The 12,314-nt window shown below is 38.5% G+C and overlaps 1 protein-coding gene across 3 annotated transcripts in view; it reads left to right on the top strand.

Moving 5' to 3' along the window:
- Positions 1 to 12,314, top strand: part of CPEB4 (cytoplasmic polyadenylation element binding protein 4) — a 71,646-nt gene that overhangs the window by 9,093 nt on the left and 50,239 nt on the right. For all 3 annotated transcript variants that reach the window (XM_005694540.3, XM_005694541.3, XM_005694543.3), the window contains exon 2: positions 10,933 to 11,014. In XM_005694540.3, the coding sequence (XP_005694597.1) occupies positions 10,933 to 11,014 (82 nt within the window). The remainder of the gene's footprint in view (positions 1 to 10,932; positions 11,015 to 12,314) is intronic.

The raw sequence follows: 12,314 nt of genomic DNA on the forward strand, positions 1-12,314 counted from the left end.
GGTTACATTTATAAATATACACATACACATGTGCTTTTTAAAAATTCTGTGACAAAATGGTACCACAAAAGGCAAACTTTAACCTGTGAGTCACAGAATTCAGGTCTCATTATATGTCAAGGACCACTTACAGGTCCTCTCTCATGTTTGTAAACTGAATTTTTTAAGTCTTAAGCTAAACATGTATTTTTCATATTGTAGAATATTTAGATTGGGTAGTTACTGTTTGTTGAATAGTTGCCAGGTATATCCCAGTCAGGCTTTCCTGGTGGCTCAGTCAGTAAAGAAACCACCTGCGATGCAGAAGACCTAGGTTTGACCCCTGGGTTGGGAGATCCCTTGGAGGAGGGCATGGCAGCCCACTCCAGTATTCTTCCTTGGAGAATCCCATGGACAGAGAAACCTGGTGGGCTACAGTCCTTGGGGTTGCAAAGAGTCAGACATGACTGAATGACTAACACACACACACACACACGTATCCCAATCATTGTTTTCTTGCAGATCTGTAATGAGTTATAGTTAATCCCTCAGTATTATACATTTTAAAGCCATGTTTATATTTAAATATTATGCAGCATGTGCTATGCTGTGCTTAGTCTCTCTGTCGTGTCCAACTCTTTGTGACCCATGGACTGTAGCCTGCCAGGCTCCTCTGTCCATGGGAGTTCTCCAGACAACAATACTGGAATGGGTTGCCGTGCCCTCCTCAAGGGGATCTTCCCAACCCAGGGATTGAACCCAGGTCTCCCACATTGCAGGTGGATTCTTTACTGTCTGAGCCACCAAGGTAGCCCCATTATACAACATACTTTTAATAATAGTTCTTCCAGATGTTTTCGAGGAATGCATCTGCTGCTGGTCAGTAAGATAGTTGCTGTAGCCTTACTGTCTATAAGAACTTTAAAAAGAACCAAACAAAGTTGATGTAAGAACATTGCTACTCAGAAAAAGCTATTAATTATTGTATGGAAGTCAGATCTGAGTTTCAACTATGGCTGTGCCACTTGCTAGCTCTGTGACCTAAGGTAAGCTACTCAGCTTTCCTGATCCTTCATTTTCTCATTTCTTTGTCTTATCTTTTTGAAATAAGATGAAGTATTTCTAATATTTGGCTTCCAAAAGATTCTGCTGGTATAAGAGAGAAGGTCATCAACTAGAAATATTAATTCAAAAGTTGGAAATCACACACATTCTTAAAATGTGAAAACTGTTATTTAACTGTTATATGATAATTTGAGCTTAACTTTAAAGAAGAATTTTATAAGCTGAACTATAATTTTGTTTAGTAAACTCAGTGCACTAGGGAATCAGCCCAGACGATGCTCTCATTTTCTTGAACACTGCTTGAAAATTTAGTGACCCACTAGTTTTTTTTGTTTGTTTCTTCTTTGGGTAAAGTCTCTCCCCCCACCCCCAAGTCTTTTAAATTTCTTACTATGGAAACATTTAAACATATTCAGTAATAAAATATATAGCAAAATCCCATGTACATGTCACCTGGCTTCCAACAATGATCAGGTCCTTGACAGTCCTCTTTGATCTATCTTCCTAACGCTCTCTTCCTGCTTTCATGTTATTTTGAAATGTTTCCTACGTACTGTATCATTTCATCTGTAAATGGTTTAGTGTGTGTTTCTAAAAGATAGTCTTTTTTTCCTTCTTAAAAACACACAAAGATATCTTCTAGTTTTTTTTTTTAAAAAAGACAGTGAGAAACTGAGGCAAGGCCCATATTTTTATTTTACCTGCCTAGCCTGTTTTACTGCCCAACCTGATGCTAATCTCGAAAAAAGCCACTATTGGCTACATCTCCCTTCTCAGACAAGAAGAGTGCTGGTGGTCACATGTCTGTCAAAGAAAAGGGAGAAAGATCCAACGAAACACTAGAGTATCAGCTGATGACCGGATACTCGGGAGGAGATTGTCCAGTTTTCTCTACGCCATCTCAGCTTTCTCCTGGGTTTATATTTTTATGATTTTGTGAGAAGGCTCTCCAGAAGGAGAGAGAACAGGAAGGACTCAGAGCTTTTGGGCTGTATTTTTGTTTGTTTTTAAGGGGAATTTAAAGGTTTGGAATCTTTTGCAGGCCTTTGGACTGCATCACACTTTTTCACCTCTTGTTTTTCAACCCACAAATGTTTTATGCCTTCTGTGGACCGTATGGTGGGAGTGCATGACTATGGTAGACACTCTCCTCTTCATGAACTGAGGTGTCAGTGACATCTTGCTTTGTGCCTGAATACTGAGAAGTGCCTTCTTCTCAGGAGACATTGGAGAGCTAAGGATGTGAGGCTGGTAGCTATGAGAGCCCAGAGGCTCACAGTGGGTGCAGGCTGCCTTTTGATGTTAGGTCAAGGCTCATGGAAGAGAGAAATGTATGGATTGTATGGGTTACAGGATACAAACCTCAGTTTAGGAATAAAGATTGTGTATTTGGGTGACCATTCTCTCTGATGACTCCAGACCCTGATCACACCCAGCAGATACATAGCAGAGGAATGCTGATTGCCAATAAGCAGCCAAAAATAGAGGTATGGCCTGAGTTTTAGTAGAACTTACTCACTTTCCTGAATTAATGATCTCTTGCCCCAAATAGTATATTAGGTAGGAAAGATTCCCCCCCCAACACCTTTTTTGTTTCTCTATGAAAATGAGCTATAGGAAGTAGCACGGAACAGCTGAATTATTCAGATACAAACAATACTTAATTTAATATGTTGGTTTGGGGCTCTTCTGCCATTGCATTGGAGAGAGAGGGAGCAGAGGGAATGTTTATTGAGTGGATCTCCTAATTGGTAGGTATTGTGCATGGTCTACCATGGACTTTGTTTCATTTCTCCTCAACCCAGTTTTATAAGGGAGATGTGTGAAGTAAGGGAGATCCTTATTTCACTGATGAAATCAAGGTTCAGAGATGATATGATATCAAGACCGCTTGTCTAGTAAGTGGTGATTTAAACACAAGTCTTAGAATAGATTTTAGTTATTTTCCTCTGCTAGGTAAAGTGGAAATGAACAAATGGTTAACAAGAAGAAGGGGTCTATTGATTTAGGAACTGATTAGTCAAGTCTAGAATCCCAGGTTGTTTTTTTAATACAGTCAAGTGGTGACAAGAAATATTTATCACTCTAAGGATTTCTAATACTGAGCATGAATGTGGTTTATTTAGTGAAGGTGGAATAAAAGCAAATTTTCTCAAGGGCTTTCCAGAGAGATCCGGTTCATCAGTTCACATGGGAGAAAATGGAGCTATTGATTTAATCAGGGTAATATACTAAAGACATTGATCCATTTTGTTATAGTTTATTATTCTATTAGGAAGCACTTGGTAGCCTAAGATCTGTAAGACTGTTTGCCTCATTATAGTGTTCATAATGAGAAAATACTGACCAAAGAGGGACCCTGCTAAGAAATATGAGATGCTAGTAACTGTGGTTTTTTCCTACTTGATATAATTACTTCTTTCACTTTAACCTGTGACACTTGTTCTCTGCATTCAGACCCTGTATACAAGTGAAGGATTTCATAGGTTGTGACAAAGTCCATTTAGTAGTGGACCACTTTTCTGAGCTTCTGCTATGAAGTAGACTCCACCGCTTACTTGGTGACTTTGAGTGCAAGTAGTTAACGTCTCATAGCTTCATGAGAAGCCTAAAATGGGGGCAATAATTGTACCCACTGCACATGATAGTTGTGAGGAACTAATGTACAGAAATCGTGCCTCTTTTATCTGAGACACAACACAGAGCTAGAAGGGATGTTAGCCATTTTAATAATGATGGTGGCAGTGATGAGGGACTTACTATGCGCTGCACAGTTGCTGCAGTCTGTGGCTTTGGGGATGAGTGGAGCTCACAGTCCAGGGAAGGAGGGAGTGGGTAGCCATCACAAACTTTGTTCATAAATATGGGCTGTCAGTGTGCTTGGCAGATACGGGGAAAGGGGACTTGTGCTTGCATAGGGATGGAAGGGTCATCTGAAAGTGGAATCTTCAAAGTTGACTATATTGTCAACTTTTGATGTCTGTGGCCTTAAATATTTAATCCAAGAAAATATTTACATTTTGGTGAATTTTGGATTAAAACTGTCATAGTTACCTTTGATTAATTATGGGCTCTGCTGGCATCTCAAATTTCATATTTATTTTGGCAGCTGTTATACTGGCACAGACTTTGCCTTTCAGACCAAAATGTTTTCCTTTCCCTTCTTCACCAAGGAGAAACTTCCAGAGTAAGCCAGAAAGAAAAACTTCCATAAGCTAGTACAGATACATAGCAATCTGAGAATGATGCTCACAATCATGTATGTTTTTATAGGAAGACAGTGAGTAAAGGGTGTAGCTGAATTTTGGCTTTGGTTCTTAAGAATGTCAGTTCAGTTCAGTTTGGTTGCTCTGTCGTGTCCGACTCTTTGGACTCCATGGACTGCAGCATGCCAGACCGCCCTGTCCAATGCCAACTCCTGGAGTTTACGCACTCATGTCCATTGAGTCAGTGATGCCATCCAGTCATCTCATCTTCTGTCGTCCCCTTCTCCTCTTGCCTTCAGTCTTTCTCAGAATCAGGGTCTTTTCCAGTGAGTCAGTTCTTCGAATCAGGTGGCCAAAGTATTGGAGTTTCAGCTTCAGCATCAGTCCTTCCAATGAATGTTGAGGATTTCCTTTAGGATAGACTGGTTGGATCTCCTTGCAGTCCAAGGGACTCTTATGCATTAGTCAGGTCTAGTAATGCTAAAACATACTGACTCAAGTATGACAAGACAAGAACCAGTAATGGAGTGGTTATAGTGGTGGTTCTGTTGAAATTGAACTTAATTGTAATCTTTTGCCAATTTATGCATCTTAGAGCTTGGAAGAGAGTACTTTGTTTTTAATTTTGAGAGTAAAACCTTTCTCTTCATAAGGAAACTGTAAAATAGTTGATATTTAAGCTGGACTGCATCATAATTGTTAAACAGGATTTAAGCTATAAATCACATCCCAAAGTATCTAATGAAATTAACCTGTGGAATGGAATTGTTTAACTCAGTGGTTCTCAAAGTGTGGTCCCCATCTTCACTTGGAAACTTAGTAGCAATGTGAATTCTTGGACCTACCGAGACCTACTGAATGAAAAACTTTGGGTGTTGACTCAGTTGTTTCAATAGGACCGCCAAGTGATTCTGATATACTCTTAAATATGAGAAACACTGGCTTTTATTGTTCATCTGGATATATTTTTTAAAGTCTATGAAATAGTAATTTTGGTTTGTGGCATAATTGCAATCAGATTGTTCATCCTGGTAGTAATAGACCCACAGATTCATGTGCTTCTTGTGGCTACTTCTGGGATGTTACAAAAAGCCATGTCATCAGTTACTTGCTGATGTAAATCTTCCTATTTTGCTGTGGCAGTCAGGATTATTCAGGTGTATATTAAAAGGACAGGTCTTACTCTTTGAAATGCTAATTTGTTTTGTCAGAAGGTTATTTTTATCAACTTTGATTTTCATAGAGGCTTTTGTGGTTTTTCCTTTAGAAATTGCCCTGTGAAGTAGAGATGACATAAACTGAAACCAACGAGTTACTGATGCAACTCAATGTATTATATACAACAATTCAGGTTACCAAAAAAAAAAAAAAAAATCCCTGCATTGTAATCAAGTCTGCTTTGCTGAGCCTTGAAAATAATTGGTGGTCTTTTATTTTCATTCGTGGTTGTTAAGCTCACATTTCTAAAGTCAGGCTGGTGGTTCAAATTCTGCATTCTCTGCTTAACCTGATAAAGTTAGTTAACCATGCTAAGCTATGCCTTCTTCATCTGTGAAGTGGGATAATAATTGAACACTTATTGTATAGAATTTTTGTGAGGACTAAATGAGATTATGCATGTAAAGCATTCAATTCAGTTCAGTCGCTCAGTCGTGTCCGACTCTTTGTGGCTCCATGAATCACAGCACGCCAGGCCTCCCTGTCCATCACCAACTCCCGGAGTTCACTCAAACTGCATTAGATCTTGATAAATGTTTCCTGATACTATTACTGTTACTACCGTTTCTGCTCCAGTGGTTGGCTGTAGTTAACCTAGAGATGCATGTTAAGTCTCTTAATTTGTGGACCACATTGATCTGTCATCTCAACAGGAAGAAGGAAGATAAGGCTTCTCTCTCTCTCATGTTTTTAGTATCTCTGATATTATCCTATATTACCTATATACATTTTGTTCTTTGCTTTTCATTTATTGAGTCATACTTGAGTGCCTCCTGTTTGCTAGGTACTAGCCAGCATGTTCCTCACCCCAGGACCCTTAAGGCAGGCAGAGTGTCTCATTTATTCTAATATGTATTTTAATTAGTGTGATCTTTTGACTGCCATGACCATTATTTTACCCAAGGTAGCGCCATCTGCTTTGGAGTGAAACTTGGGCTCTTAAATCCAGACTAAGCTGCTGAAGTAAGCAGTAATCTATCTGTGCAATAAACTGTGTTTTTCCCTGGTCTTAGTTTTTACCATTAAATTGAGAATTGTTGTTTAAGTGCTCATTTGTGTCCGACTCATTTGTGACCCCATAGATTGTAGCCCCCCCAGACTCCTGTCTATGGGATTCTCCAGGCAAGAATACTGAAGTGGGTTGCCATTTCCTTCTCCAAATTTGAGAATAATACAATCTAAATTATAAGGAGGTTTGAAGATTACTAATGACAGTATTTAAAAACTACCTAGAATATTGTCAGATACTTAGATTCTTAATAAAGAATAGATCTGCTTTTCTCTGTGGGCTGCCAAGATAAACTGGCAGTGGCGGGTTGAAGCAAATAGACTTGTCAGTGTTTTCGTTTTGTTTTGAGCTTTTATTGGAGATCAGGACATTCCTCCTTCAACAGATTTTTTTTTCTTTTTTAATAAAGCTTGTTATTTTGCATTATGTATAGCATAATGAAAACATAGTGACTGTCCTTTTAAGACTTACAAGAGTTCATTTTCTTATTAATAAGATTAATTAACTCCCACCTTTTTGTGGGCAAGAAGTTAGCAACTTTCATCAGTCATCCTCGTTCACATCTTTGATTCCTGCCAAACTCACTATAATTTAAACTGCAAGTCTTGAAAAAGCACAGACTGTTTTAGGATATGGGAAAGCTAAAATACAGATGTATTTTGTTGCTGGGAAAGGAACCTTAGAGGTTTAATTAGACTCTTTCCTATTTCAGATCAAGAATGAGGTCTAGAGGATGAAAGTGCACAAGCTCAGATGACATGTCACACTTCCTAGTGTCTAATGCTCTGCAGATTTAGGCTGACGTTCATATTTTGGTCACCATCTCAAGTTAAATTAAGAGCTATTACTTAACAGAATTTCTGTTTTATAGTTAGCTTACTTTCTGGGAAATGAATTCTAGAAAATAAATAAATGGTTATGATGTTTGGGTTAATTAGTAAGCCAAAAAGGCAAAATCGAAGGATGAAATGGAGAAATCAGAACACTCTTGATTTGACACCCTGGTTTTTGGGCAGAAAACCCAGCATTGTTTGTCTGCTCTTATTTCTTGGGTTTATTTGTATCTGTCCCCCTCCATCTACTTCTTAATGGCACAGATGTTTACACTTTGGTCCTTTTGGTAAAATTGGGTATTTAAAATAGAAAAAAATCAGTGAGAGAGTAATCAAAAATGATAAACTTTGGACCGTGCCTGAGAACAGAACTTTTGCTTGGCAAAATACATGGCTTGAATTACTATAGCATCATAAGAAACAAAGTGTTATACAAATGTAAAGTAGTTGTAATAATTATAATTTCAAATAAGATTGAATTGTGGGGAGAAGTACATGTTAGACATATTAGGCAAGAATACTGGAATGGGTTGCCATTTTCTTCTCCAGGGGATATTCCCCACCCAGGGAATCAAACCCAGGCCTCCTGCATTGCAGGCAGATTGTTTACCCACTGAGCTACGAGGAGAGTGAACATATTAGATCAGGATTGGCAAAAATGTGGTGCTTGTGCCAGTAGGACTTGTATCTTGCATTTACACATGTCTTTTGAGGCACTGTTTTCTTCTAAATCCATTCAGGGCCTGAGAATTCTTCTTAACACATTGCATCTGAGAGTCAGAGTTTGTATATTGGTGTTTATCAGATTTATATTGTGACAAATGAAAGCTAGTGAAAGTATAACAAGGATAGAGGGTTTTTTGTTTTTTAATTCTACCAAGCACTACTGATAATTTAGATATTCATTTAGGATTTCAGTTTTAATGTCCTCTACCAATCATAAGTCAGTGGTTATTTTAGCAAAAACCTTTATGTTTTAGACAATAGTCTGGAGAGTCCTGGGGCGGGACAGTATGAAGTGGCTTTGCTGAATTCCACTACATTTGGAAACCTCTAGGTGAAAAGGATGCTTCTTTACTTACCAGAAGCAGCTGTCATAAAACAAACCAAACAAAAACACTGATTTTTTTTTTACCAACTGATTCTCTTGGATGCTCTTGTCATTCAGTGCTTGGCAAAATGCAAGTCCTGAAAGTTCACAGGTTGCTCACTACTCTAGTTACATTAAAGAAAAATAGGCTCAGGTCTCCTTTCACATCACCCCCTCAGCCATTACAGTTTTATTTTTCTTACCTAACCCCCCACCCTCGCCACCACCCTGCCCAGCTCTGAAAGGGGATTTAAAAAACAAACCTCAGGGAAATAAGAGAGAAAAAATGCTTTTCAAAATTTAATAAAAATTACTCAAAGAAATGCATTCATTCATCAATTGAGGAAACTTCTGTGCTTTCTAAGCTGCCAGACCCTGTGTGAGGCATAGTGATACAGATACGTGGAACAAGGCTTTTCAGCCTGTTTCACATCATGGCATACATAGAATATGAAAATACAGAAGCAGAAGTCATCTGCCAGGGAGTTCCTGCCACACTTGGCCCTCTGGGCAGTCCTGTGTGTTGAGGAGATGAACATCCCAACACACCATCACCCTTTGGGAATCGCACACATGGGGAACATTTGATGTAAGACATGCTTCCTACCCTTGGGAAACCCACAGTCAGAGGACATAGGCAAGTGAAGACTCTGAGCATGAGTGTCTCCAAGACTGGCTCTATTGTGGAAACAGAGATAGTGGCTGGCCTGATTTTGAGTGTGGCTTATAGATTGTTGAAGGGAGGAGAGATCCAGTGACTGCAGAATGAGATAGTGGAATTTGTTCTTAACTTCTTTCTCCAGTTATGCCTCAAATCCACTTGACTTCCAAAAGAATACGCAATAAAGTTTTGATTTAATTCAATGCTTGAGATGAGGAAGGGTAAAAACAGAAGAGTTTCTCCTTTTTGTGAACACTTATTCTTAGAAATTCTCATTCTGGCCACCTGTCCTCTTGCCTCTCTCTATTGACCATATTGAGAAGATGAGGACAATGAGGAAAGAATCAGGAGGAAAAGTGGGAAAGGTATTCTGGAGGAGCCCCATACTAGTTTAGAGGAGAAGAGCATGTTAAGACATCTACTCCCCTTCCCATCTTTATCCCGTGCTGTCCCAGGGGAAAATACCTGTAACACTCTCTACTTTAAATATAGATGATATCCCAATATAACTACCCTTGGACCCTTCAGGTTGTGGAACTTAAAAAAAAGTTTGTGTCCCATAACTGAACAGTTTTGGATATCTGTTTGGTGGGTGGGGTCAGGAGGAGGTCCCTGTTTCAGGGAAGAATAATAATAGTGCAGGGTGAGTGCTGTTATGGAAGGACAAAGGAGAAATGTCGGAATGATCAAAAGATGGAAAGTGAAAGAAAGTCGCTCAGTCGTGTCCGACTCTTTGCGACCCCATAGACTGTAGCCTATTAGGCTCCTCCGTCCATGGGATTTTCCAGGCAAGAGTGCTGGAGTGGATTGCCATTTCCTTCTCCAGGGGATCTTCCTGACCCAGGAATCAAACCCGGGTCTCCCACATTGCGGGCAGTCGCTTTACCGTCTGAGCCACCAGGGAGGTCTGAAATGTGGAAAATGAGATCCCAGCAATTCTGAAAGAAAAGAGGGGGTGGTGGATAAAATCAGGCAAATTCTTTTAAAAAACCAAAGCTTTGAATTAAAAAGTAATGAGAGAAAAATATCATTGAAGAGAGAGTTCTGAAATCATGCTTCTAAGATTCCTTTGGAAGCCCCCTTTTCTTTAATAACCTTGCTGTGGTCTTTGTAGGTATATATTTATTCTCAAGGTGGGTCAGAAACAGGTATTACAGGTATTGTTTTCCCTTTAGTATTTAATTTGAAAATATTTTCATCTCCTTTTCACTGTCTGAGCTAAACTTTGGTTTTAGTGATCTCTAATACCCTGAAGCATGCCACAGCATCAGCATGGTTGTGTATTTTCAGATTCCTCACCTATTCATGAAGTCCATTTTGTTAAGCCAGGGTTGAGACCAGCAGTGTTCTCCATATCCTGTCTTCCTTTTATTCTAATGGCAGAAAAATCAAGACTGCTTTGCTACTTAGTGGTCTTGTGGACATTTGATGACTATTTTCAGATCTTGGCTTGTAAGTAAGTATAGCTATTCTGAATAGAACATGTAGATGTCACCTTAACTGCTGCAACAACTTTGGGAAGCTTTGCCACATTACTGAAATCCTAAGCGACAGAGAAAGGTTATGAATTCTAATTATATATATATTTAATATTCTTAACCATATGGAAATTAGTTTTTGCTTTGTTCTTGAAAGTAATGCTTTTATTGAAAATTATTATTGGAAATCAAGTCAGTCTTTGCTGAGCCCTGGGTACTTGTGATTTTGGTATTTTGCAAGTGTTAAAAATAAAATGTAGTAATAATGTGCCTTACATGGAGAGGGAAGAAAATTCCTGCTTTTTGATCTGTGTCCCATCAGATGCAGCTTATTATTTTCTTTTATAATTACATGCTATTTTAAAAGTGGTTTGTGGCTGTTTGTGTTTACAGGATCGCCCCAGGACTTTTGACATGCACTCATTGGAGAGTTCACTCATTGACATAATGAGAGCTGAAAATGATTCGATTAAAGGTAATTTTCCAAATATAACTATTTGATTTTAGTAAATAGTGTAAAATGTGTATCATTATCTGTGTAACTTGATGAGCAATATGGCAAATATTGTAGGTTCACATTTTGTATCCAGTTCCATCTATTTTATCCATGTATCTCATTTTGCTCAAAAATCAAACTTACTTGATAGACATCCACTGTAAGCCCTTTACAATACCAATTAAGGGAACTATAAGAGTACTGATTGCTAAGGGAGGGCAGTTAACTGGAAAGATGGGAACCATACTTCTCATTTTTTTTAATCTTTCAGGCAAAACCTGCTTAGTGTTGCTCACCTGTATGTCTGTTCACCAATGATAATAACTATACACTGGGAAGAGTTCAAATGTTGATAGATCTTTTGGTCTAGTTTCACTTTTTTTTTTTTTAATGTCCAACAGTTTCAAAGTTAAAACAAAGCTTTGTGGTTCTTGAAATCCTTTTTATATATTATGTTAAAAAAGTCGTGCTATTCCCACTTGGATTCTGGTCTCAATTCTTGTGCTGAATAAGATACTGCAGTTTGACTAGGCCTCAATTTCTTTATCTTTAATAAAGTACTTAGAACCACTCTTATCATAAGGGACTTAATAATGGGGAACTTTAAAAGCACAGATGCCTGGGCCCCATTCCAGGTGTGGGGTGAGGCTTATGGTTTTTTTTATTATCTCAGGTGATGTTCATGTGTAGCCAGAGTTGAGAATGACCAGATTAGGTGTTCTTTAAGGGCCATTCTAGCTCTGATGTTATGAAAACTACCCCACAAAATAAATATTTTTCTGCAAAAAATATCATTTTACTATACTGCAGAGTTTTCCTGTTTGTTTTTAAAAACATTTGGGTTGTTTGGTATATTTGGTCCTGTCACTTAAGTTGTTCATTCATTCAATGTTTATGAGCTTGCTTTTTGCCAAGACAGCTTTGTACTGGGATCAGAGGTGGCAAGGAGCCTGTATGGCTTTAAGTGGTAACTATCTTGGCTGTGTTTGGTTTACCGTATTACTGATGCAGTAAAACTGTTTCTCAGCAGACCTAATAAGTCTGAAAAGATGAAAACTAATATGTGAAAGAATATGTATCTCTCTGATGAACCAATTTTGAAATAGGATTATTTTGAATGTCTTTACTGAATTCCTCATGGACTTCTGATGGCCTCTAATGGGGTTGTATACTTTGTTTCTGGGGAAAGATGGTCTTTCGAATTGGCTTTTTATTTTGTCACTTCTTAGCACTCTGACTGGCTAGTCCTTCAGCCTCTTTGACCCTTTGTTTTCCCAGC

Source organism: Capra hircus, chromosome 20 (assembly GCF_001704415.2).
Source record: "Capra hircus breed San Clemente chromosome 20, ASM170441v1, whole genome shotgun sequence".
Lineage (NCBI taxonomy): Eukaryota > Metazoa > Chordata > Mammalia > Artiodactyla > Bovidae > Capra > Capra hircus.